This window comes from Melozone crissalis, unplaced genomic scaffold (genome assembly GCF_028551555.1).
Source record: "Melozone crissalis strain CALT ecotype California unplaced genomic scaffold, PUWL_Pcris_2 ptg000034l_1, whole genome shotgun sequence".
Lineage (NCBI taxonomy): Eukaryota > Metazoa > Chordata > Aves > Passeriformes > Passerellidae > Melozone > Melozone crissalis.
In genome coordinates this window covers 12028696-12055456 of record NW_026535812.1, presented here as the reverse complement: position 1 = coordinate 12055456, position 26761 = coordinate 12028696, and the positions used below count along the sequence as shown (strand labels likewise).

At 41.3% G+C, this 26761-nt stretch overlaps 1 protein-coding gene across 1 annotated transcript in view; it reads left to right on the top strand.

Annotated features, from left to right (window-relative positions):
- SLC9A9 (solute carrier family 9 member A9) overlaps nt 1-26761 on the top strand; it is a 173459-nt gene that overhangs the window by 7249 nt on the left and 139449 nt on the right. Inside the window, exons 3-4 of the mRNA XM_054282689.1 lie at nt 1705-1782; nt 2365-2441. Of these exons, the coding sequence (XP_054138664.1) occupies nt 1705-1782; nt 2365-2441 (155 nt within the window). The remainder of the gene's footprint in view (nt 1-1704; nt 1783-2364; nt 2442-26761) is intronic.

The following is a 26761-nucleotide window of genomic DNA, read 5'->3' as shown; positions in this document are numbered from 1 at the left end:
CATTCTTTTTCCTGCTAGTTGGTTGCAGTTGCAGCTCTGTCTCAGCCAAAGTGTGTGTTTCATTTCCAGGGCACGTGTACTAATCCATTACATTTGATCCTCTTCACCAGACCTGGCTCTGGAGCTGACTTAGGAGAGAGGAGGAGCAATGACTTGCACAGAAATTTCTCTTGCCCCTACAGGGAACTGCCCAATCTTGTTTCTATAGTCTCACTTTGCTGGAAGGCTCTTGAGGGTCTCAACTGTGAATTGCAGTTCTTCTAAATTATTGCACAGACCTCGGTCTGCCTGGATTTCACTTGTTTTTCCTTTAAAATTACCTGGCAGATGCCCTCTTGAAAAGAAAATAAATAGAAAAGGAAAGGAGGATGAGTTCAGCTGTTTTTAGGAGACAATAACAATGCCTGGCAGCCTTCCTGACTGGCAAAAGCACTAATGTAAAAAACAGAAAGCATGATCACACCATGCTCTGGGTTTTGTACAACTGTAATTCCCTTTTGACTGCACTAAAAGTGTTTACTTAGTGCCTTTTATCAGAGAGAATAGATTGTGCCATGACTTACAAACATGTATTCTTCAGAACATGTTTTAAATAATAAAACACGCAGTCAGGATTTCTGATGCCCCCAGAAAAGATATTTTAACATATCTGCTGAATTAATTCCAAAATTAACATTTGAGAATGTTAGTTCATAAATGAAGAAAATCCTTTTTTCATTAGGTTTTCAATGATGGTGTCAGCACAGCTAAGGTTGCTGGCAGGTAATTTAGCTAAAATTTTTAGCTTCATAATTCAAAGTGAGCAGGATGGAAAAAAGTCTCAGCTCTCACTTCCTGTTTATTGAATCAAGCTGTCTGTTAGTAAGAAGGCAGAAGTAATTCTGTAGGCAGGTCTTACTCTTTTGAAGGAAAATAATCTATAATACCATAGCCTTAAAATATCACTTCATCTGAACAAAGGAGCTGCAAGCCTTTGCACTAATTACCTCCTGTCTCTTAAAAGTATTGGTATAATACAGCCCACTGACAGAACACTGAGCAGTACACAGGCTTATTTAAGCTGGCTTTTTTTGCTTTTTTTTCTCCAGCAATGCTGTAATTTTAAAGATAATTCTGTTCTATTCTATTGACTTGCAATGGCTGAGCAATGTCCTTGGTCTTTCTCTGTGCCAGAAGTTGAAGGCCAGTATGATCAGTGCACTTCCTCATTCTAGCATTGCTTTAAAACTTTTAATGGCTATTTTATAAATCATTTCCTTCAAAGGAAATGTTACATTGGTTTTGGTGATGTAGGTCATTTATCACCCTTCTGTACATGGGGAACTGAGGCACAACACTACTGATGTGTCTTTCCTGGAAGTGACCAGGAGATCGTGTCTGAACCAGGAGTTATGTCATGGGACTGGCAAGTTGGATGTCTGGTAGGGCAGCTGCTGTCACAGGTTAGGCTGCTTTTATGTGTTCCTTGTAATGTAGCACAACTGATTTCCTTCCTGAAGGAATACTTTTCAAGTAGTAGTCTGCATCTACAAGCTGTAAGGAACTACACATTTATACTTGCAAAAAATCACCTCAGAATAATCTCACAAACAGTGGAGCTGAGCCTGAGATCAGTCCTGATAAGAAGACACAATTAAAAAACTATCATATCAAATTAAATGCTACTTTATTTGTCCTTACCCTCTCTTTTGTCCTTCCTAACAGATGACCTTTGATCCTTCCATCTTCTTCAACATTCTGCTGCCACCCATAATATTTCATGCTGGATATAGTTTGAAGAAGGTATGTGTCTTTGTGACAGAAGGGTCTGAGTGTGGCTGCTGCTCTCTAGACCCAACAGGCCAGTGACAGAGGACAACCAGCTAACAATTGCATTGCCTGGGAAGGAATGGATTAAAATGAATGATTCATGGCCCTCATTCTGCTCTCTTTCTGTCCCTGTGCAAAGATCTGATTGTGCAGTTCACAGCACTCAGGCCTCTCTGTTTTCAGAAGAGACCACTCAGAGTGCTGTGAACTGCAGGCAGGAACAGCCTGTGTTCCATATCCTGCCTGATCAGGACTTTGTTCTAGGGATGGGGTCATGATACCATTTGCATCAGGTACTTCCAATCTGCCATGATCCTGAAACATTTGGCCAGATACATAAAGAAGAGGGAATTTTGATAGCATTCCACCTGGGGGGAAAAACTGAACATCTTTAAGTTGTAATTTCCAAAATAACTCAGGTAGCCAATATTGCTCCATCTTCTAGATGAGAAATGTGTTGTAACAAATGACAGTTCTAGATGTGTTTCTACTTGGTCTGAATGCTTTTTTATTTACTGTATAACAAAGGACTTTCCTTCAAACTTTCCTCCCCAGAGACATTTTTTCCGTAACTTAGGATCAATTTTAACCTACGCCTTTTTGGGAACTGCCATCTCCTGCATTGTCATAGGGTAAGTGAGTGCCTTCTGCTATTATCACATGCTTGGTATTTCTTTCAATTAAAAACTAAACTGTAAAAAGAATTGCAGAGCCTGCATGGTCCATATACTTAGCAACTGGTGTAGCAGCCAAAGTAATTCCTTCTCAAGGAGTGCTGAGATGGAAAATGTATAAAGCTCTTACTGGCATTAATATGTGATGGAAGTTTCTCCTTTAATGTCCTTTTAATAATAGTAAAATACATGAATGACCTATAACTTTGAGTTCAATGATTTTAAAACCATTCTTTTATGGGTATGTCATCATATCTATCTTGAAATCCTAGATTTCTAATCATCAAGCTTAGTAAGCATAATGCACCAGAGGCATTGTGTGGTATTAAATGTCCTGTAAGATCTGGTTGCTCCAAGTGCCAGGAAAATTTAGACTCTGCAATCAAAGTATGATCATCATCTGTGCTGCAATACAGAGGAGTGTAAACTCTCAACATAGTTGTCTCCCCTTCATGTAAAGAAAAACCACTGAAATCTCTGGGCTCAGGAAAAAGGATGCCTTCAGTTTCAGACCCAGAGGCATTGTGCCATGTGTCCCATTTATTGGGGAGGAAAAGCTCAACCTCACTTTGCTTTCTGAAATTTTGCTTTTCTCAAGAAATGGCACCTCATCACTTCTTGAGGTTCACAGCTTGGGCAGCTCCATCACTCATATTTTCCCCCTGTCTTTATTTGTATTCTATCTATGACCCTTGCTCTTTTTTTTTTCATACCCATCTATGGCAGAGAGCACCCCTAAGATTGAAATTATAAATTCAGTAAGAAAATCTACATCCAAACAACATTTTGAGCCAAATGGTAGCACATTTCTGAGGTAACAATGGTTCTGGATCTCAGTTGGACTCTTCCTGTGCTTCCACTCTCTTGTCTCAGCTATGAACATAAACCAAAGCCAGTGGATCTGTGAGACTGCAGGAAAGCATTAGGGTGGTCCAGCCACTAATGCCTTTAAATGTGCATTTGGTTTAGGACTCTGACATTGCCCCTTGTAAATGGAAAATGCCAGAGCAGCTTTGATAAGTTTGTTAAAATAAACATAATATATTGAATTCAGCCGTTATTCCCAATACTTTCATTCCTAGATCCATGCCATTTTATCTAAAACAGAATAAATGCAGATAGAATCTACTACAAAAAGTTCCTACTAGAAACAATTCCTATAGCAGTTCAAAGTTCAAGCCCAAAGTCAGGGATAAAGATCCAAAGGAAACCTTAGGGTAGACAGTGGTGAGCACTGGGCCTTGCACTGTGTTCTTGTACAAACCCACAGCCCCCTCTGGAACCACTGCAGAGAAGGCAGTAATACATGTATTCAGAGCAGGGCTTGTGTGAATGTGAAGCATGTTTGCATAATGTGCATGTCAGGATAAGGAGGAGATAATGACTGCATGAAGAAGAAAGATGACATGAAAACTTTACTGAAGGGAATGAAAAGTAAGCCCTAAAAGAAAACTATGTCCTAAGAGAGAAAGGGTGAAGAACTAGTTCTGTTACAAAAAAAAAAAAAAAAAAAAAAAAAAAAAAAAAAAAAAAAAGACAAAACCCTGAGGTACTTCTAGGTATCATCGCTGTAGACAAATATATTGTGCACAGGTATGATTAAACTTGTGCTTTCTTCTCATCATATGAGCACAGCACAAGCACAGGCAGTACCTCGATATCCTCAGGCTCAAGCTCTGTTGTCTGCAGCCTCTCACTGGGGCTGTGCTCTGGCTGCCTGAATTACAGAGCTCTGTGTGAACCCCTCTGGGGCTCCCTGAAGTGGCAGGGGACAGCCTGTAACAAAGAAGGACCAGACCTCTCTTTGTCAACCAGAAACAGCTGGGAAACATCATTAATAAAGAACAGAAACATCTTTTGGATTTGCTGCAAACTCTTGGAGTGCTAAAACGTTGCCATGGAACACAGGGATACAATGGTGCCTGTCTGCTCTTTGTGAGTCTTTGCTTTTGTGTGAAAGGCCTCAAGAAAGAGGAGCTGTGTGGAATTTGAGTGAAAAGACTATAATCAGATATTCCCACTGAGGCTGGGGGAAGGAGGAGTAAGAGAGATTGATTTTTTTTAGAGAAGATTGTGCCAAAATCTACTTGCTTTCAGCTAAGTACTGCTCTAACAAGTGCCTGCCCATATTTGCTGTAAGACTGTCCTCAGCCACTTAACACACAGGAAAGATATAAACCTTTCCCAGCAAAGTAAACAAATTATGCTCTTCACACCAAATCTGACTGGCAAGGATCTATGCAGAGAGATCCCATGAGGGAAAGGGGAATTTCCCCCTCTCCAGGCCCTATTTTAACTGCAGAATAGCTGAAGTGGTCCCCTTCACGGTGAACAGTCTGCTGTCCCTGGGTCTGCATGACGTAAGATCATAGAAGATCCAGTCTTTCAATAGATCTTTTCTCTCTCAGTGGTTCCAGCTTCCTATCTTCTGAAGAGCAGTGTGGAATAACCACTGAGACTGTTCTTTCTTCCTGAGAAAAACCATCCAGGCCAAGTCTCTGTGAGGCTCAGCCTGACACAGGGCAGGCAGTCTTCTGCTGTAGGAGATTCCTTGAGTTTCATGGACTCAGAGAATAACTTTGGCTGGAAACAATGTCTGGATGTCTGCAGTCATCCAGAGCTCTGAGATATCTGTTCCAGTCTTAACCACTCTCACTACAAAGTGTCTTTCAAAGTGTTTAAAGTTGCAATTTTCTTTGCTTCACCTTGAAAGTTTTGCCTCCCATCCTTTCCTATGCAGCCTTCAGAAGGGGCTTCATGTTCTCTGTACCCACCTGAGGACAGCACTTAGCTCCACTCCCACCTACATGAGGGAGCTCAGCTTCTGTCTCTTCTCATATCAAATTACCTTGGTGGTTCTGTCCCCTCTCTGTTTTCCCTGTCCTGCAGTCCAAACTGAAACACTCTATTCCACATGTCACCTCCAGGTGCCAACAAAAGATTTAATGGCTTCTCTTGGTTTGCTCACTGTGCTTCCATGAACACAATGTGGTTTGCAGTCAGAGCTGCTCTTGTGAAGTCCCATTGTGATTTGTGCTCCATTTGATATACCCCAGGACTCCAGGGGTTTTCTGCAGGTACTTGTGTAGCCAGCCCTGCTTCTGTGGGGCTGCTGCATAGAGTTGCTGTATTTTTCCATAGGTACCTCATTATTAGCTGTGTATTATGACCATGGTAAACTGAAGCACCACTGAGCTGATGCTACCCAGTGAGCGCATGAAAACTGGGCTGCTGGAGTATTAAATTAACATCTGCCCCCTCTTGTCTTTTTTAACCTTTTACATCTTAGGAAGAAGCAGGGAAAAGGACCTAATATTAACCTCTGCAAGGAATAGTGTTCTCTTCTCTTAGATTCTATTTTTAATAAACTGTGCTGGGATGCATCTTCCAGAATTGATGTCTGTAATAGAAATTTTCTATTTTGATAATGGAAGAGTGCTTAAGTATTTGGAAAAATCTTGACACTGTGATTACAACCTATCAGAGCAACATATTGAGTGGCAGAGGGTGTAGAACCATTTGCATTTTTTCCCCTCTTGAAATCCTTTGGACTTCTTTGCTCAGCATTCTCAGTGGCAGCCAGGGCCAAGATGCCTATGCATGTGAGCACTGAGATCATTAAGTTGGTCTTATCTGTGATTTTTTATTTGGTTTCACTTGGGTTCTCTCGAATTGCAATGCCAAAGCCACATTTTCGATATTCAGAATGCAGCATGTTTGCAGCCACTCACTCATATTTTTTCCAGCCTGTCTACTACATTTGGCAAGGCCTGATTTTTCTGGAATTTAAAGCTCTCTGAGCGTGCAACTCAAATAACAAATGTATTTACAGAAAGCGTAGGCCAAGTTTGATCTATCTTTGTGGCTGCAGGGAGAATTTTGCTTGAATAAAGCTGAGATAAAATTGGGGTTTGGATCAGAAAAAGTAGAGTAATTGTTGTTTTGAGGGAAGCTATGAAATGCAAATAACTGATAATAGGGGTGTTAGGAAAAATCATGCCAGGATGATCCCTGTTTTAGGAGGAAGGATGCTGGTGTTTTTATTAGCTGCTCAGTTTGCACAACCTTCTCTGGCTGGGGAGACAGGACTTCTCCTTATTTCAGCTGGAGCCACAGGTGGTTAGTTTGGCTTGATTCATTCCAGTATGTCTGTGAACACATGGATGCTGGATTACAGTAACCATGTCAGATCACTTCATGGCAATCAGTGCTCAAAATTCAAGTTCTAATTAAAAAACCCTCATAGAATCAAAGTATTTCTTTTTTATATCTGTGTTTAACTGCAGTGACTAGAAGTTTGGACAAAGTCTCTTCTGACATTTAAATTCAAATGTAAGGAGTAAGTCATTATAATTGATTCTCACAAGCAATCAAGAATCCTTTCTTTTGCCATTCCTCACCATTCGACAAATGAATATTCAAATGCTGTCCACATATGGTTACTAAATGCTGAGACTATAATAATACAACATAATAAATATAATAAATATGAAATAATATAATATAATATAATATAATATAATATAAACATACACTTTTTAAATTCTCTCTTTTAAAATCTGAATCTTAGATTATTTTTACTTGAAAACCAGAGCCATTTATTCCTTTCTGTACATGGACATATACAAGTAAAAATTTTTAAGAGATAAAGGAGTATCAAGAATATCAAATACCAATACAGATATTTTTGTTGATCATGATTAGAATTTCCATCATAACTTTCTATGAAAGTAGACATTTTCCATTGAAATGTCTATGCTATAAATATTCCACCATCACATGGAATTTCTTTTCTTCACTGTTAACTGTACTGTTACAGCAGTCCCTCTGTGCCTTCTAAAGAAGGACAGCTTGGGCTAAATTAATAACACTGTTGCTCAAATGCGGCACTAACAAGAAAAGTTCGACTTTCCTTTCCACAGTTTACCTGAGTGAGATGCATCCTGACATAACTGTCCAGTCAGAGATTCACTTCAATCACTGTTTCACCTGCCCAAACATTATTCTAAAGGTGAGGAGACACGTACCCAAAAGCCTCAGCAGGCAGGAGTTGTGGTTACTGAGCTCTGCAAGACTGGGGATATTTTTTATTTCCATAAGTACTTTGGGCTAGAGGGGAGTTTAGGGAGGTTTTGGATGTGTTTATTACTTTCTGCCAGAAGCCTAATGGAATATCCAAATGGGGTCTGCTGACAGGGAGCAGTAGTGGCCCTATAATCTGGTGCTCTTTCTCACTGGAGGGCTATGGATAGACTTTACAGCTTGGAAATGAAACACTTGTACCTATGTGCTCCAGCAGAGCAAAGCCAAATGCTGTTTGGCTTGAATTTACTGTGTGGTGCTATGGGATTCTTCTGGATTTTGGAGCTGTTTCTGCAAGGGAAAATGGGGCCAGGTTAAGGGTAACAAAAAACAAAATCTCTGTTACAGAGCTCTACATAAAGTAAGCAAATACCTTTACAAGGATTATCCGTTGCTGCACCAGCTAAGCTCTTGCCTCCCAGGTGATAACTTTTGTATTAATTTAGGTTTAACTCATGTACAAGTAATTTTTTTTCCTTAATAAAATACTCTTTTGTACTGCATGTCATCAAGTGACACATAAAAAACCCCCAGGTCCATCTTTCCTCCACACTCCACTTGTAAATAGCAAATGCTTAACCTCCCCACAAGCAAGAATAACATCTTTCTTTTTGGTACAAACAGAAGCTGCTGAGGGGAAGTGTTAAAATATCTTAGTGCTGTAGAAATTAACTGAAGGAGAAAGAGGGAAAAATTATATATAAACCACTTACCCTCCTCAGTGTTAAAAGCCCCTGAACATCAGATGTCTGACTTCAATAATGTCTAACAATATTTTGAGGCTAGATATTCAGCCTATGAGTGGAAATAAAGACAAAACTAGTAAGAAAACATGAAATGAATGTAGTAAAACTGTTATAAGAGTACAGTGCCTGTGCTGGTACCCTTTTTGGAGGTTATGGCTGCTTCCATGTCCCATCTTGGAGTGAATAAAGGCATTTTTTTCATTTACCAGACAGTATTGCCCCAGTTTTGCATTAACTTGAGGAAACTCAACAGAGATTATTCAGCTGAAAAATCAGACTAAGTCTCTCCAGATTTCTCCAAAGGCAGATGAACATGCTGCATGCATGCTGCACATGTTAATGTGCAGCTCAGTTGCCCAAAGCAGTAGCTTTGATTCTTTGGTCAGCCCAAATCTGAGGTAATTCCATTACAGTCTCTGGAGTTGCCACCTGCAGCTCAGAGCTGCAGTTACAAGGGGTAGTTGCTGCTTCTCACTTTTGTTCAAAAGTGTGTGGTAAATCCAAAATGGGTTTGTAAAGTGTAAATTTAGAGAAGCTTGAAATTATACACTGTGATTACTTGGGCTGGGGAATTCTGCACAGGGAGTAGAGAGGGAAGAGGCTTCCTCATAGCCATAACTCAGAGAGTTCTGGCAGGACTAAAAGTTATAAAGTATTTTACAAAGCACCTCCTATTTGTATGACATGTGAAATTATGGATAAAAAGCTGGATTAAATCAAGGCAGTGATATAAAATAGTGTTTCCCAGACCACTGACGCCCACACAGAGTGGAAAGTTCTTCCAAGAGTACTTTGATGCCTCCAAGCATGTGTTGCTGCAAGTTCAGCCAGAATTTGTCGCTATTTCGCAATAAGCATCTGACATTGTTTACTGCAGCAGAGCTGATCATGCAAAAACCAGTTTTTCTTCTCATAAACAGATGTGCTAAGCAGCAGGAAGTAATTATTTGTATCATCCAGAAGAACCCCTCAGCATACAAAGGAAATAAATGTATGATAGGGAACACCAAAGGTGTGGGACTGCAGAGACAAACAGAACCTGGAATAGCAGGAGATTAATCTAAAATTAAAAGTATGTTTAATGTGGTATTTGATAGAGCCAGCAGGTTCTCCAGGAATCCATCAAAGAATTTAAATCATGTGCTCTTCTGAAAAACATGCAAATGCCATTTGTTGCAAAACAGGCTAAACACTCAAGTCCAGATATTTCCCAATAAGAAACCCTATCCTGGAAGAAAGAGTTTGTGTGGTTTTTGTTTGGCTTTTGGGGTTTTTTTTTTTAAATGTCTTCCCAATAGCCTTGAATGTCAAAGCTTTAACTGCAGGAATGAATACTCTTGAATAGAGCTCCTCATGTCTTCTTCCCTGATGTTCATGCATCCTTTAAGAACTAACATTCAGAGTGGCTTCCAAAGATTGCCAGTCTCCTCTTTCTCTGGCAAGAGATCATCCATGCACCTGTGAAAAAAAAGCTTCCTTGGCTGAAGCATCATTTGCAGTCTCAAGTTTGCAAATCTCCTCTTGCAGTCTCCACAATGACTTTCAGGGAAAACATCTTTACAGAGCTGGTGAAATGGAAATTATGCATCCCTTATGGCTCCTTATCCTGAAATCCACTGCCTTTCTCAGTACATCCTTTCTTTCCAGAACAATTCCAGGCTACAGAGGAGATGAAAGCAGAGGGAGCTGCATTGACTTTGATGTCAATGTTAGTTCATTTTCCACCTCTTACAGATATTTTTCCATACTGCATGAGAAACCTGCACACCAAGCCTGTATCTGGGGAAGGCATCTCCAGCCCTGGCTGTGCACTGCTCCAGTCCATAAACACCTGTATGGCTTTGCTAGGTAGTGAGCCAGGCCACGTTTCCTTCTGAATCAAAACAGGCAACTGTGTGCCCTCTGTCAGGAGCACTTGGACTTGTGAGTTGGTTGCAAAGTGCTTTGAGCTGTCTCGTGGTTAAAGGTGCAACAGAAATTGAAAGCAGAAAATTTAAAGGAAAAAGCTATTCTACTACAGTAGCATGGAGCTACCTGCAACCTGCATCTCTTCAAACTGGCAGGTTTGCTCTCAGATCAAAGGCTGAGCAACACTGGGAAGTGTACAGGCAGCAAGTAGCTCATTGCAGCAGGCAGAGAGGGGGTGACTGAGATCTCCTGCCTGTTACCTTGAAAAATTCATAATACACCAGCTCAAAGGATGCTTTGTTCTCCCACTCACCACCATTTTACATACCCCACTTCTGAGCCAGCTGATCAAATGGTGCTTTTGTATCTGACAAGTCTTTTACTGAGCACAACTGGTTGTGGCCTGAAATGTTCTGTAAACACAGCAGTTTTCATGATGGCCCTGGGACAGATGCTGCATTCATTGGAGACAAAACTTACAAAAGCTGGTCTGGTCAGGTAACCAGATCCTACACAGTGAGAGGCAGATGACATTTAAATAGTACACAGAGCTTTTCTTCTGATTACTAAGGTGACAATAAACCATATAAGGTGTGTCCCTAGCCTAAGTTCTCCTTAGAATACTGCGTGTCTCAGAACTCCATTACATTGACTCCATATTCCATACATTTGACAATGATGATAACCTGCAGCAATTTCATTGGATGGCCACCAAAATGGCCAGGGGCTGGGACATTTGCCCTATAAAGAAGAAACAGAAGAAACTGAGCTCATTTAGCCTAAGTAAGAGGGGCTTTGAGGGGAGATTACCAAGAAAGAAAAGTCAGGCTCTTCAGAGTAGTACATGGTGAGAGGACAGAATTGACAGACATAAACTGTATTTTAAAAAGGTTTGACTTGATATAAGCAAAATATTTTTCTTCATGAGGACACTCAAGCATCAGAACAGATTGTCCAGAGATGCTGGATGTGTAATCTCCATCCTTGGGGGTTTTCACAACCTAAGTGGCTAAGGCCCTAACTACTCTGGTTTGAGCTCATAGCTGAACCTTGCTTTGAGTAGGAATTGACTAGAGACATTCTCTGGTCCTTTCTATAACATAAGTTACTCTAAATTCTATGTTGCTGTAAATAACAAACCTTACAGCAGAACATATGCTGTCCTTAGTCCATCTCTTTCAGACTTTTTCTACTTTAATTTTTCTGCCACTTCTTCTGATTCAATTATCTTGGTCTTCATCCCCCAATACTCAACACTTAGCTTGCAGGATATTTTTCTTTCTCCTCACATTTTGTTGAAATCTGCAATAAAAAGGTCTTTCTGAAGAAAAGTTAGGATTATTTCACTTCCTTCTGAAGCAAGTACTTTATGCATGAAGATGGCTCTCAAAATGCTAATTAATCTCAATTCTTAGTCAGCTCCTTAGCTTAAAAAGCAAAAAAAATCCCTTTCCTTTCTGAAATACACTGATTGGGCACTTCCTTGCTCTTTGCAACACGGCCTCTCCCCAGCTAACCACTCTCCAGCTGAAGCTTAGCAGCAACCAAAATTGAAATGTGAAAGGACCACAACTGCCACTCCTTTCTGACCTCTCCATTATTGAGAGCATGGGTGCTTTTATCTCTTATATGTGCATACTCAAAATTTTGAGCAGGATGATGTCACTGGTAAAAAAAGAACAAAAAAAAAATAAAACACCACTTGATCTGCAAAAAGACAATGAGCAACAGTAAAACCTCGGCAACAAGAGTTTAGGGTCACATACAGGCACAGAGACTGCACCAGCAATGCCTTGTTGTTGCCTTGTTGATGTATGAAAAAGTTGTTATTCTTCAGAATTCAAATGAAAAAAACATATTTTTTTTAATTTCTCACGTTCCTTTCTTCCATCCTTACTACCCACTCATTGATGAAAACAAGGAAAGAGCTGATTTTCCAATAAATCAGAATAATTTTCACTGTATTCATAAAATTCATTGGATGCATTCTGATTCATTCTGATTTCTATTTTATTTAACCCAAGTGGGACTGCACATGAAAACATTAGGTGTGTTCCCTGTGAATGATCACCTTTTATTTAATTTTGAGAGGGTTTATGCAACCTCAATGAAAAATAAGTATCCTAAAATGAAAGTAAGAAAGAGGGGAACGTATCTGAAGTTGTTTTCTCTAGTAGATCATGTCATGTGGTTCATGCAGTTGCCCTCTGTTGTTCATCAGGGTGTGAATACAGCTGGTTTCAGTATCTTGCCCTGTGAGTAACAGAGTGAGATTGCTCTTCACCACTCTTTTGTCACACTCAACAAATAATTTAGGATGGAATTAACTTAGGTCCAATCCCCTGACAAAAACAAGGTTTACTGCAAAAGCTGGAGCAGGAGCCTGCTGGTCACATTCTGAATGCACCTCGGTGTCCCTCTCTGAGGAGCAGCATTATTACCCAGGTGCAGCTGCTTTCCAACCAGTGCTCATTCCCTTCTGAGCCCAGCAGGAGGGAGGCTGTGCCGCCTTCCGAGTCCTTCCGAGATGGGTGACTTAACCAGCTTTCAGTAATCTCCCTATGAAAGTTGTCTGGCCCATACAGAAATCCATGGTTTGTGCTAAAGCATAACACAATAGCTATCTAACTTCCCTTCTACTCAGACCTTCTCGTTCAAACATGTTAAAATGGGCTTTTAAGCTGGGCTTGATTTCTAGGAAGCAGAATATTTGATCTCACTCTAGATGTGGAACAGCGCACTGGCTGACAGGGCACAGGGTGTGACCGCTCACTGGTGTCAGCGACAGGGGGAAAGGCTCAGCCCCCTGCCCTGCCCGGGCTGTGCTGCAGCGTTTGCAGCTCAACCGCGGCTATCTGAAAAGCGCCTTTCGCCGTCACATTCAGATGGCTCAAAATCTCGGGTATCACGGAGGGAGAGCAGCCTCAGAGAGGCTGGCACGGGCCAGCACCGCCGGAGCCAGAAGCCTTATCGCTGTAGCTGCGATACTCGGGATCCGCCTTCCTGCCCTAATCCCACTTGGGCACCTTTCCAAAACACCCGCAGTTGCGGCCAAAGGCTCGTTTGTGTCTGATCCCCGCAGACCGGTGCGGGAGCCTCCTTTCTGCTGCCCTTCAGACTCTGAGCGCTCCCGTCCCGCTGCTGATCGCAGTTTAACGCGTGGCTGGGGCTGCAGTTTTAACTCCTTCCGCCGTCAGAGCCGAGCCGTCGGCTTTGCTTCCCACGCGCCAGAGAGGGGAGAAAAAACCCATCGCGACTACTTTTAAAACACAAACAAACGGCGAGAGGGGGAGCAGGCCGAGCCCGGCCGAGCTCGGTGCCGCAGTGCCCGCAGCCGAACAGCGCGGCCGGGGCCCGCAGTGCCCGCAGCCGCCACCGGGCGGCGCCCGCGCTCCGCCCTCGTGCGGCCGGGCCCGCAGCCGGGGCAGCGGCCGGGCCGGGCCGGGTTCGGCTGTGCTGAGGCAGGCCAGGCCGAGCCGGGGGAGCCCACCGAGCTCATTGCCAGCAAAATTGCATTAACTTCTTTTGAATGCAGTTCAGAACTGCCCGGGGCTCCTCTTCACGGCTTCTCTAGGCCGGTCCTGGGGACACCAGGCCACACGGGGGTCTGGTCTGGGACATCCCGATCCAGCTGTGCTCCTGTTCCAGATCAGGAGGAGCCAGCGCCAGCTCTCTCGTTTATCTTGCGACAGAGCAGCTCCCAAAAGTCTGCAGCAGCATCACTTGTAGCTCCCACTTCTCTTTTCTGGGACTTTGTACTGGGTGTGCTACAAGTTACTAAATAAGCGTCATCTTTTTCTTGTCAGTTTTCCAACACTGATCTACCCTGAGGTTCTGAATAATTCAATAAATGAAGCAATTCTGATGAGCAGTTATTAGAAAACTATGGATGTCTTGGGGATACAACAGAGTTTCTTAGCTAAAGTTGTTGTCCAGTCTTCAAAATTATCAGAATGTTAATAATCTGTCTGATTTTCAAAAGTTTTCATGTCGTTTTCTAAGTAGGGATTTAGTTCTGGATCTTTAGTTTGTGACACAACGATTTAAGGACATCACTAACAAAGTTACACCATTTGTGGGAACGCTTGGAAGACTGGAAGTGACTCAGAAGCCTGCAGGAGTTACAATGCGCTCCTAGCAAAAGGAATAAACTGCAAGAGCCATTACAGTTGCAACCTCTCACTGGCAAATTGCAGCCTCATTAGTAATCTTGGCAAGATGACGGGGGTTTTACATTACTGATCCTCTTGTTAGCCCCTCAAGTGTGCCACTGAAGCGCTCTTTCGGGAGCACTTTGTGGAAGGGAATGTTGTAAATATATTGCCTTTAGAGGCAAACAGACACTCTCTGTCTTTGGGGCCATCAAACTGGCACATTCACCAACTCACAACTCACTTAAAAATAAATGGGAAGAGAAGGTAGTAGTTAAACCTGCCAAAAATTAGGATCTAATGATAATTGTAAGCACATAAATTTTGTAGTATTTTCCCAGTGAGCCAAGACACATGCAGTAACATAAAATAGCTTCCTTTCCCCACAAAACTCTCTCATTAGTGGTGTGGATGTTCTAGTTAATTTGGAACTCTTCTATATGCAATGATGACATACACATATATATGTATACACACACATATATATATATATGTTTGGTTTTTTTTAATTGAAAATCATAATTATCTATCAACAGCACAGTGACTGGCTTGAATGCACTAACATTACTGTAGGGCAGTAGCAGTTGTTCTCAGGCAGGCAGTAGGGGGTCCTGCTCAGGTACTCCACCAAGACAAGAGATTTATATAATTAGGAATCCATCTGTCACTGCTGTCCCCAAGCACTCCCTTGGTGTCCCTCACAGCACAGTCTGGCTGACAGCAGGTGGTGATGCATGTAGTCAAGGAACATCATTATCTCTCCACTGTGCCTCAGTTTTTCTTGTAGATTCTTTAAACCTGGCTGTTCTTCCAATAAACTGATCTGGGAGCTGCAGAGCATCCAAGCAGGCTCCTTCCACGTCAGTAGAGCACTGGTAGCAGTTCAACACATTTCCCAAAAATTGCCCACAGATGCTTCATGAAGGACAAACAGTTCCACAAAGCTTCTCAGATAATGTTCTCCCTGATTACAGAGTCTCAGGAGGGCTTTTGTGCCAAGGAGAAGAAAAAGCCACACCTTGAGGTTAGCTCTTCGTGGGCTCTAAACAAAGGTGTCCATAGCCACACCGTTCAAAACTTTTTCTCCTCTGTGTTCTTCCTCCTCTCATTACTGGCCCTTGTGTGGCTTCTGTTTTGAAAAAATGAATTATTCAGGTGCCTACATGTCTTTTTTGAACACCAACCAGCTCCATTGTGTTACAAGGACAAAAACCTTTGGTAACAGCCAGGACAGATGGCTGAAGCCCGGCAGCACATTTCAGAGGAGTGCCACACCTCTGTGTTATCAAACCTGGCCTTATTTGCAAACCTCCTTATCTTTGATATTTTAATTATAGTGCCACTCTTGAGGATATTCTTGGTGCACAAAAGCATCATATTGAATTATTTTTAGTGCCACATTAAGACAAAAAACTGGGAAACACGATCCAGGTGCAAACTAAAAGCTGAACAATCCAAAGGATAAAAGCTATGTAGTTTAATAAGAATCTTGTTTAAGGACTTAATATTTATCTTTTGCTGAGTTTTTAATATGTTGGGGATGGAAACACTGCAGTATTATTCAGCAAATATCCCTGCTGGAATACTTTTCTCTTGCCATAGTGATACTATGTAAGGTGTGCTATCTCAAGGGAATATGTAACAGTGCAGTGCCAAGATGCTGTGCTGAGGTATCTGTGCCTTCAAACTTCCTTTCCTGCAGGGTTTTCTGCCTCTAAAAAGATCTCTGAGCTGCTTTCTCATACTTCTTTGATCTGTTTGATCATTATATTCTAACCCGTTATTAATTTCCTCTTGCTGGCCCGTTTTGAAAGCCTCGTGTATGATTTCCAGTTGATAAAATTGCCATTGGGATGCCCTTGTTCTCCCACTGACCGTCATCACTCAGGAACAGATGCTGGGAGGCAGAGGATCTTTCAAATGTATGGAGGAAGACTGGGAGGAGAACGCCTGGAGGCAGATTCAAGCACTTAGAGGGGAGTAGTCACACACAGCGGTGTTAGCTTGCTTCAGGGAGGGAGGGCAGCAAGAGCTGAACATCAAAGTGCAATGGAAATGTAAAATCCTTAGTTCTGTGATTCCTCCTTTCATCTGTGCTTTTTCTCCTGGCAAGGTGTTGTAGGCAGTTCTGCTTTCTGTGCCACCGAATAGACTCAAGCTTCAGTGAATGTAAATGGAGCCCCTGGATCCGTTTTTTTATCCTTCAGAAGTTTTAACACTCTCTGAAATTAATTTCAGATTGGATATTTTCAATCAGCAAAAGCAGGCACAAACAGTGTTTCTAGGACAAACGAGGCACAGGTATTCTTCAGATTCAAGTTGCAACAAGATGGGGAAGGGCAGGAAAATTGGGAATAATCCATCCTAGGGGACTCTTTACAATACATTGCATGGTGGTGCCAGACTGGCATCTGGGCCCAGCAGGATCCTGCCTTCCCATGGACGCTGTGCCTCACCCCAGGCAAATCCAGGCTCGGTGTGCTGGGACTCTCCAGCCTGGGTTCCATGGCCAGGCCAGGATCCCACACTGGCACTGCCCATCCCAGTGTTCCCTCAGCCTGGGTTCCATGGCCAGGATCCCACAGGCACTGCCCACCCAGGGTTCCCTCAGCCTGCCAGTGGGATCCAAATGTGTCCCCTGACCTCTGGCTGCTGGTGCTACTGCCTGCCTGCAGCCAGCTCTGCTGTGCTCACTCAGATACAGAGCAAACATTGCCATCATTGTCCCCTTGCTCTGCCCAAGGGAGTGGTGTCTCCAGTTTGGGGGTGTGAGTAAATCTGTAACATCTCTGTCAGCTCCCATAGACCAGTGTACACAAGAGACCGCCACGAAAAAAAAAATAATATGCTGCATAAAAAACACCTGACACCTAATACGAAACATATCATGTAAAGTTAACAAAGCAAGAACTCCAAACTGAAGGAAGTGGAGATCTCAAGACCAATGTTAAAATTTTGTCAAGAAAATCCAGAAATAATTACTAACTGAATTACCTGGAGCTGTACCAACAGGCAGCATAAAACAATGCTTACTGATTTCTGAAGCACTCTTAAGTTTTGTGAGTAGTCCCAAATATTTTTCCATGAGTTAAGGACTTCTCTAATGTGACTTGAGCATTATCTGATGATCTGAGGTTCAACCTATAGAAGAACTGCTACTGGCAAGCATTTTGAGTAATCAGTTGTCCATATGAGATTAAAGGGGCAAAAATATTTCTGCAACTTACAGCTTACAGTGAGGTCTAAATAGACCCTCTCTAAACTGTTCTTGTGCTGGGCTGACCCTGCTGACCCAGAAAAGCTGCTCTGTCCCTGCCCTCCTCAGCTGGACAGGGCAGAGAAAATGCAATGAAAAGCTCTTGGGTCGAGATAAGGGCAGGGAGAGATCACTGACCAGTTACTGTCACAGCAAAAGTGACACAACTTGAGGAAATCAGTTGAACTTATTGCAAAGCAAATCAGAGTAGGATAATGAGAAAAAAATACTAATTTTAAGAAAACTCTTCTCTTTTTCCCCAGCTTAATGAGTCCCACGTTCACTCCCTTCTCCCCATGGCTGCACAGGGGCACAGGGCATGGGGGTGGTGGTCACTTCATCACACCTTTCCACCTTGTCTCTCTGCTCCTTCCCCCTCAGGGGGAGGATTCCTCACATTCTTCCCCTGCTCCAGCTTCCCATGGGCTCACAGCCTCCCTCAGGCACAGAGATCTACCTGCTCTGCCTGGGGTCCTGCAGGTGGATCTCTGCTCCTCCATGGACCTCCAGGTGCTGCAGGGGCACAGCTTCCTCTCCTTGGGCTTCAGGAGGAATCTCAGCTCCAGTGCCTGAAGCACCTCCTGCCCCTTTCCTTGACCCTGGTGTCTGCAGGGCTGTTTCTCTCCATACCCTCACTCCTTTCTCCATCTGTGCAGCGTTTGTGCCCCTTCTGAAACACCTCATCACAGAGCTGCTGCCCCCAGTGCCAGTGGGCTCAGCCTTGGGCAGCTCTGTCCTGGAGTCTACAGCCATTGGCTCCACCAGAGATAGAAGATTCCAGCAGCTTCTCACAGCAACCACCCCTTTAAGCCACCCTTTAGTCCCTCTCACCACCAAAATCCCACCACACAAAGCCAGTACAGTGTTAAAGAAATTTGCCTGGAGCTGCTGTATAAAACCAGTCCCAGAAGTTACTGTAGTTCATGGTAAGCCATACTCAGTGATGTAGTATCAGTTAATTTGTCTGTGTCCTCCCAATGAGGGAATGCACTTCAGTCTTGCTCATTTAAGAATATAATCTTTCTCTGATCTTTGAAGTGATGAAATGAAGGAGTAGATCATGGAGGCATAGAAATTAGAGCAGTAAAAGAGCTATTAGACTGTAGAGCTCATTATTCCACCCCTAAAAGGCTACTTTGCAGTTCATTCTTGGCTGCTTTGTCCAGTATACCTAAAACCCTGGGAGCATGGGAAGAATGAAGGAGCAATTCTAGTGTGCAGAAATGTCAGTCCTTTTCTCTCTGCTTTGATCCAGCTATAGGATGAAGCAAAGCAGTAATTGCTGCCATTATAGAGAACAAATCTATTTGCATTTCTACAGTGCTTCAGCTCTAGCTGTGAATGCCTAATCAGTCCTATTGCTGGAAAAATATTTCCAGCCTCTTGTCAAATCTATGTCTGATTGCAGTGCATTACTGCAAAACCACTTCACCCATGCCCTGGCCCACATCACCACAGGGCTGGGGGAGAGTTTTTGAAGGCAGTGCTGGTGGGTAGGAAACAGTACAGCAGTGTCTGTCAGTGCTTCAGCAACTGGAGCTCCAACAGAATCCTGCCCAGTGTAACATGCAAAGGTGTTTGTGTTTCTAGAACTGTAAAACCCTAAATAATGGGTGTGGAAAGATCCCCTTACACACCTTTGCAAGAATAGTAATATTTACCCCAGAATCCATGCTGGCCTTAGCTGAATAATCACATTGCATTTTCCTCACCCAGACTTGCCCAGCAGTTTTGACTGTAGGCTGTTTCTCATTCCCTGTTCTGCATGCTTTATCAGAGTGATAAGCACTATCAAGCCACTGCTACATCCTGATGTTGCACAGTGTGACACATATTTGTAAATTTACCCTGAATTCCAATGAGTTGCACCTGCTTTTTTACTAATCAGTTGTTTTGTTCTGCCTTCGCAAACCCTGGAAATTTAAGGACAGTTTAAGCTTAGTATACAGCTCTCAGGATCAATAAAGCTGCTTGGTTTCAATCACCCAGCACAGAAGTGTTGTAATTTGGCCAAATCCCATATATTTGTCTTATTTACACGTCTATTTAATTTGATATGTAATGTACGTCACTCAGACAAAAATCATTTGTCCCATGATGTTTTTACATACATATTTAAGAATTTTATCTCCTGTAATCCACTGTCACTCTTAGCCTTGTTCCAAAGTCAAAATAATTTAAACAAATATCTCTTATCTTTTCTCATCAAAACAATCCATTTTTCATGTATTTACAAAGTAATTTTTTCCATGAGAAAGCAGCCAGCGCATCACAACTGCATTTCCATTTAATGAATTTAATTATCATTCTTTTGCCTCGCCTAGGAAGCATTTAAGGCAATTTTCCATTTAATCATTTCCACTCAAAGCTACAGCAGTAGCTTGGGATTTTAAGGATTATCAAACCTCATCCTGTAGAATGGGAAACTTTGTTTGTTAAATGAGACACAACAATCATGACAGATCCTGTACTGGGAACAGTGTGTCCTGTAACTGGGCATGGGCATCCCTTAGTTAGAGAAGTGACCTCCATGAGATGCACCAAATCAGTCTGTCCTACAGATGTTACTGCCACAAACTGGTCAGGAAGACTGTGGTAAAACTTTCTTTTATACATCCAGCTTGTGCCTGTGTAAGTCTCCTTATCACACCCCAGTACTAGAAAACTAAAATATATTTATTTAGAAGGTTTTTCTGCCTTCAGGGAAAAGGAAATGAAAACCTGGACAGGGAGTGAAGTAGATCTTGACACATCTGTAGATTTATGCTAGAGGTTCAATCATATATCCTACTGGATCCTATAGGTTTATATCCTAAATCTCAGAAGGAATAAGAAATAACTTCCACCTACTGCCTTCTGCTAGCAATAACTAACCAAATGTTTTGGCAATTCCTAAGCTTAAATGGGGTCTGTCCTTGGCTGCTGTCAGTGAGGAGCATGGATTCAGGATAGAGCCACAGAGCATACACTTACTGCTGTGTGGGTGGGCTTTGTGCAGTGTCAGCTATAGTAAAAGAAGGGAAAAAAGAATTCTACAAAGGGCTTTTTATGTGGTTAAAGCCTGTGAGGATCTCCCTGGTATGACTGGGTCTGACAGAAAGCACCTTGCACTCTGAATATCTAGAAGCTTCTTGGTAGTGGGGACAGGATGTTTTATTGGCATTTTCATCACTGCCTTGAGCTTGTCCAGTTGCTCACAGCACACTTAAAAGCAGAGGATTAGGGAATGATTTCTCTTGTCCCACCCCTCACACTCCACAAACAGCAATGCCTGATGTTCCACGTGTTTGGTTATTATGAGTCTTTGCCGCAAGGGATTTGCCATGAAAATGCTGCACCTTTTGAAGCTGAAGGTGGATATTTTTGGCAACCAACATGGCAGAAATTTTTGGGACCTTTTAGGTCACTGGCATAAACCCTGAGGCACTAGAATGGACAAGGAACATAGAAATGTAACTTGTTTTTCTTCCCTCTTGTTATCCAAATTCACTCTTCACCCATTCCCAGAGCTGCCCAGGTCTTGGCCATACACATTTTGAGGCATCAGATAAAAATGTCAAATCTTCTGCACATCATTCCCATTATCATAATTAGCCATAATTAAAGAACAGATACATATTTGATGCACTTTGATATAAAAATAACAAAACTAGAATGAAGAAACAACTGTGTGCTATGGAGAAGAACCAACACCACTATGTGAAGGAGCTGACTGAAATATTTGTGTTCTACTGGCACTGGATCCATGTGATTCAGTCTGGTGGGGGTTCCCACAAGACAGTAGACTCCTCTGTAGGGCACTGATATTTGTCAAACTCATTATTACAGCTTCAGAAGCCACAAACCTATTAGTAAAACTGTTTAAAATAAAAATACAGTAGCACAATAGTAGGCTTCTGGGGGACCCTGCTCCCACTCTTACTGTATTAAAAACCATTTCTATCTGGCACACCAGTTAAAGATAACTGTATAAGCAGGAGATAACCTGCTTGCCACAGGGTAAATGTTTTGAAGCTCATGTGCTGCTGACTCATTCTGAATCATATCACCACAAATACTTCCACCCTGAGAAGTTATTTATTGGCTTGGAAGGTTTCTGTTTCTGAAAGTTCATCACAGTAGTTTCATGTCACTTTAGGCCTACCTGCAAGCCTGTCCATCAGTTCATTTTTCTTTCCCAGCCAGAAAAACCTGTTTTCACTTAAGCAATGACCATCATTGCACATCAATACTCTCACATCCCTAGAAACAGGAGCTAGCCTGGGTACAGGACATTTTATCATTCACCTCCATCTTTGTTCATCAGAGCAAGGATTCTGCTTAAAAATAAACCCAAACTTGAAATGTTTGTTAAAAATTGGATGTGTTTCTTTTCCTGTCTATAGAGTTACAGAAATTCTCACACTTTCAGAGGTCTCAATTTTAGATTTCAATTACTGAGGCGCAAGATCCAAATCCCAAGATGTAACCACACCCTAATTTAGAAATGTAGAACTGCAGTGTTTTAAAGTTGGTTGATATTCCAAAGTGTTCCCTATTTTCTAAGGGAGACAGAACCAAGCCCAGGTAGGCACCTGGAAACTGTCAAGCCTTGGCAATACCCCTTTCTGTCCTAAACACATTTAACTTTTTCATCAAACAATAAATTTTACATTTGAAAAGTGCACTAACTTAAATGCCTGCCAAGGGTACCTGGCAATCTTCATTTATAATGCAGGTATGAATTCCTCTTTTCTTTGTTCTTGAGCTACTTGTACCACTGTTTGACTGAGCTAATCCAATAAAAATGCTAAAACTATTTCAAACATTTTTCTTTATAGTTCATTTCATGCCCTATTTTACAGCAGGCTATTCTCTAATCCAATTTACATTATTCTGAAATCACAAACTGCTCCTAATTACCTTTTAATGATAATACAAGCTAATTTACAGGAAACATCAGGTGCTGCAGTGAAAACCTATTGTAGAAGTTCCTTGCAAATGAGATCATGGGGTTTATGTATTTTGATATGAAATATTAAATGAAAATATTTTCTTGTTTTATGTGTAAAATTCAATACTTACACTGTAGTTTCATATGTGGGGCAAAAGTGTTACTGTTTCAGAATCTTTGGAGGAGTTCATTCTGAAATTTAGAGAATAGCTGAATTATTCATTAATTAGTTCAGCATGAATAATAATCAGAAGCATGGGTCTGCCTTTAACATAGACTGATAGCAGTTAGGATGCAGCAATGTTTATATACTTGGAGAGGGAGTTCAAAACATTATTGGTTTTCACTTTCTTGACTCAAAATAGTTTTCCTGTGAATTTCTCCTGGATCAGACTTGTTTTTTTCCTTTAATCACTCAGATCTCAAAGGTTTGAGGACGTTCCATAGACAGGTCTTTATATTGCATTCTTGACTGTCCTGAAAACTATTTCTGAAAGTAGGATTTTTCTGTCATGTGATGTTCTGAAGAAAGCTCATAGAGTTTTTTTTTTTCACACATACAATATTCCTGAGGTTGAAAAGATAAAATTATCCTCATATATCCCTCTGTCAATATAATAATAAGGTGATACACAGTGATATTAAATGTTGGCACATTTGAAGCTTCAAAGGTGAAGAAAACAGATACAAAGTTTTGTTCTGAGTCCACAGCTAATCTGAGACACTTAGTGCTATCAGATGTGGTTAAAGCCATGGATTTAGCAGAGTCTTTAATATTGAAGTCAGACATTTATGTTGATAATGGGATGGGATTAGGGGTCTTAACATTTCAGAATACAAAGCACCCACTCAGCTGAGAACTACAGAGAAACTTCTCGTATTGGAGGCAATTTTCTGAGCTGCAGCAGGTTTTCTTGAACTTAAAAAACCCCTAAATGTTTAGACCAGACTAAATTCTTCAAAATGTTGACTTCTTGTAGGTAAAGCAAAATCTTGCATGTTCTGATTGCCAGAATTATGGTAATCATTGGAGTATGTGATTGGTGGAGTGAATTCATTGCTGACTGACTGAAGGAGCCAATTAACCAGTGAAGCCAATTTACCCAGCCCTGAGTGACTTTGTGTGTTAGCTCAGGATGTGACAACAGTTGTGTCATCTGAGAACTCCAAGTTATTGAAATTTAATTACATTTAGATAGTAGATAATACAATCACTGCCTTTTTTTCTCTCTGTAAACTAGCTATCTTCAGTCCTCCTTTTTTCCTAATGAACGTCTCTTGGTGTCACTAATATTTTTTTAGAATGCCACCACCTTCTGTATAACAGTGAATTAGGAATTTCTAAAATAATTTACATTACTTTACCTGAAAGATCTTATGTCTGCTTTTTCTAGATTTAATTTTTACTGTCATGAGGATATCTGTCTCAAAGTATGTATGTAACACTGTCAGTAATTCATCCCTTTTTCAAAGGTTCTCTCCATTTATGACACCGAGTAAAATAAATCTTGAGGTAATGTTTAAATTTGTGTAGTGCAATAAAATATTAAGTGGCACTATGATTGGGACACAGTACAGTTGACAGTGTTTCATGGCTCATTTACCCAAATAATTATTACATTTTACTCAGCACTCTGAGATCAAGTGCAGGTTTTTCATTGCAGAGGTTCAGGTTGTTATGCATATAGTGCATAATGGCTCTAATTTAACTGGAACTCAGGAACACAGGATCCTGAAGCTGTGTTATATTCATTAGAGAAGTATTAAAAATACATTAAATTATAGCGTGCAGTCGTGAGTGGTGGTGAATTGTTTTGTATGTCTGTGGTGCACACTGTTGTAAACCTCTAATACAGTAAGGCTATTTCAAAGTCAGCTGAAAATAGAGATAAGAAATTAAAAAAAAAAACAAACCATGAAAGACCATTTATTGACAGTTTCCAGTGAAGATTGGTGACCTCAACTAACTTTCATCTCATGTGTGTTCATGCCTTATCCCCTTTTTTTTCACTCCTCACTTTTGCTACACTGTTAGCATTTATCAGCAAAATCTACAACTGTATCTTGAAATTTTAACATGGGCAAAATGGGATTTTTTTCCATTTTAAAGGAAAGCATCTTTGTATTTCAGTAATTCAACCCATGGTAGAATATACTACAGAAGACAAACCAAAATAAAATTCATACTGACATGTAGCTATTCTTTACTTTCATGAGGACAAATCCATAGGAAGATATTTTTAGTTAAGCAAAGGCTCAGGCACTGAGGCTTTCTGAGCGCTCGGGCCTTCTGCATAATCTTGTTCAAGCCAGTCCTAAAGCCTTGAACACAAACATGTTTGGTTGTCCCTTAAGTGAAACAACAGGGCATGATAGCCCTGCCATTTTGAAGCCTCTTTCAGATCTCTTCACTTTTTCTGTAACCAGTGGCCCCCAAATTGACTGATACAGAAATCTGGGCTGGATTTTTTCATTTACATTACAACCTGTCTGCTTGATTGAGTAACTCTGAACAGCCTCACTTTCCCAAAGCTCTGGTAGCACAGGACTGTCTGAGGAGCTCCCTGTGGACCCAAGGTTACTGGAACACAGCCTTTCTTTCCCTATCTCTGCAGTGTAAAGTGTGTTTCTCTCCATTTAGCCTTCCCATCCCAACTTGTGATGTAAGAAGCACACAGAAGATGATCTGTGACTGCCTCCAAAATCTCTGTGATAGATCTTTGGCAGTGCCATTGGGAAAAGCCAAGCCAAGGCTCCCTGAGCACAGCAGGGTACCTGGAGCTGTGTCAGATCTGCTGAAGCTCTGTGAGAGCTGCAGCTCTGTAGCTCTAATGCTCAGCTCTTGGACAGTCACTGTGCCCCAGGTAACTGGGGATGCAGTGATTTGTAAAGCCAGGCTCTTTTCTGATCTCTGTTATTTCTATAGCCAGAGGGGTTTTCTTCTTGTGTGATTTATACAGAGTAACTTTAGGTGATGTTACTATTGCTTTATTGTTACCTGACACACTTCAGTGAGGTTTTCTCCTGCTTTGATTAGTGAGAAAATGATTTTTTGGAGAAAAGCCCATGATACTACCCTTTCTAGTGACAAAACTGGTTTAAAAGAGAACTAAAAGAAGGAAGTAGTAGCACATAGAGCAATTTGAAATAATGGATCACTGATCACTACAGCCAGAGCATTTGATGTGAAGAATTCTATTATGTGGAAAAAGTTATAGAAATATATTGGTATGTTAGAAACAGAAAGAGCAAAACAAAGAAACATTTTTAATTTTCATCTCTACTATTTGTGTTTTTCAGCATATATTTTAAATTCTGAAAAATTACTTTTTATTTCTACTCTGCTATCAGTCAATCACTATGATACTTCAGATACAAGTGAGAATAAAATCATCCCCTTTTCCTATTGTTGGTTTATTAATATCACTACTCCTTGTGAAAAAGAAGAAATGTGAAGGAAGAATTTTTTTTTTCATCTTTTACTTGCGTGATTACAATCTGTAGCTATGTTCAGCTGGCTTCAAGCTACAAGATAATCATGTCTAGATAGGGCAAAATTCCTTAGGGAGTTAGACTATGAGATAAAAAATTCTCTGCAGGCTAGAAAACATATTTGGCAAGAAGGATCTAAATTACAAGTCTCTTCCATGCTACACAGCATAATTGCACAAACACTTTAAATCTGGAATTATTTTTTTTAAAACCTTTAACACAACAAAGACCCATGGTGAGATTCAGCAGTGATAATGCAATGAATAACAAAGCTGAAGAAATACAACTGCTGATAAAATCATCAGGCAGATGGGGCTATCAGTATTGAGGATACAGGGGATGTGTGTGTGCTGTATATCTTCACTTAGCAGGTTCTGTTACATTCTGTTTATGTCCCCTAGAGCTTTAAATTAGGAGGAGATTCTTTTAGAACTGGTAGGTTTCCCCATTTTAGTTTGCATGACAGAACGCAGTTAGTTTTCAAAGAAGCAGTAGCCTATAAACTAACCTGCCAATATGTATTTATTGCCATAATTTTTTCAGTTTGCTCTGTTGTGGAGGGATAGGTGCTGTGATGCCAGGTCCTGCAAGCTGCAGGTGTGGCTGGGATTTTTAGGAGGCAAAGCTCAGCACAGATTTCTTGCCTGACTACACCAGTGAGGCATATTTTTTACCACAAGGGATTTAAAGGATTTTTTTCAATTTGCATC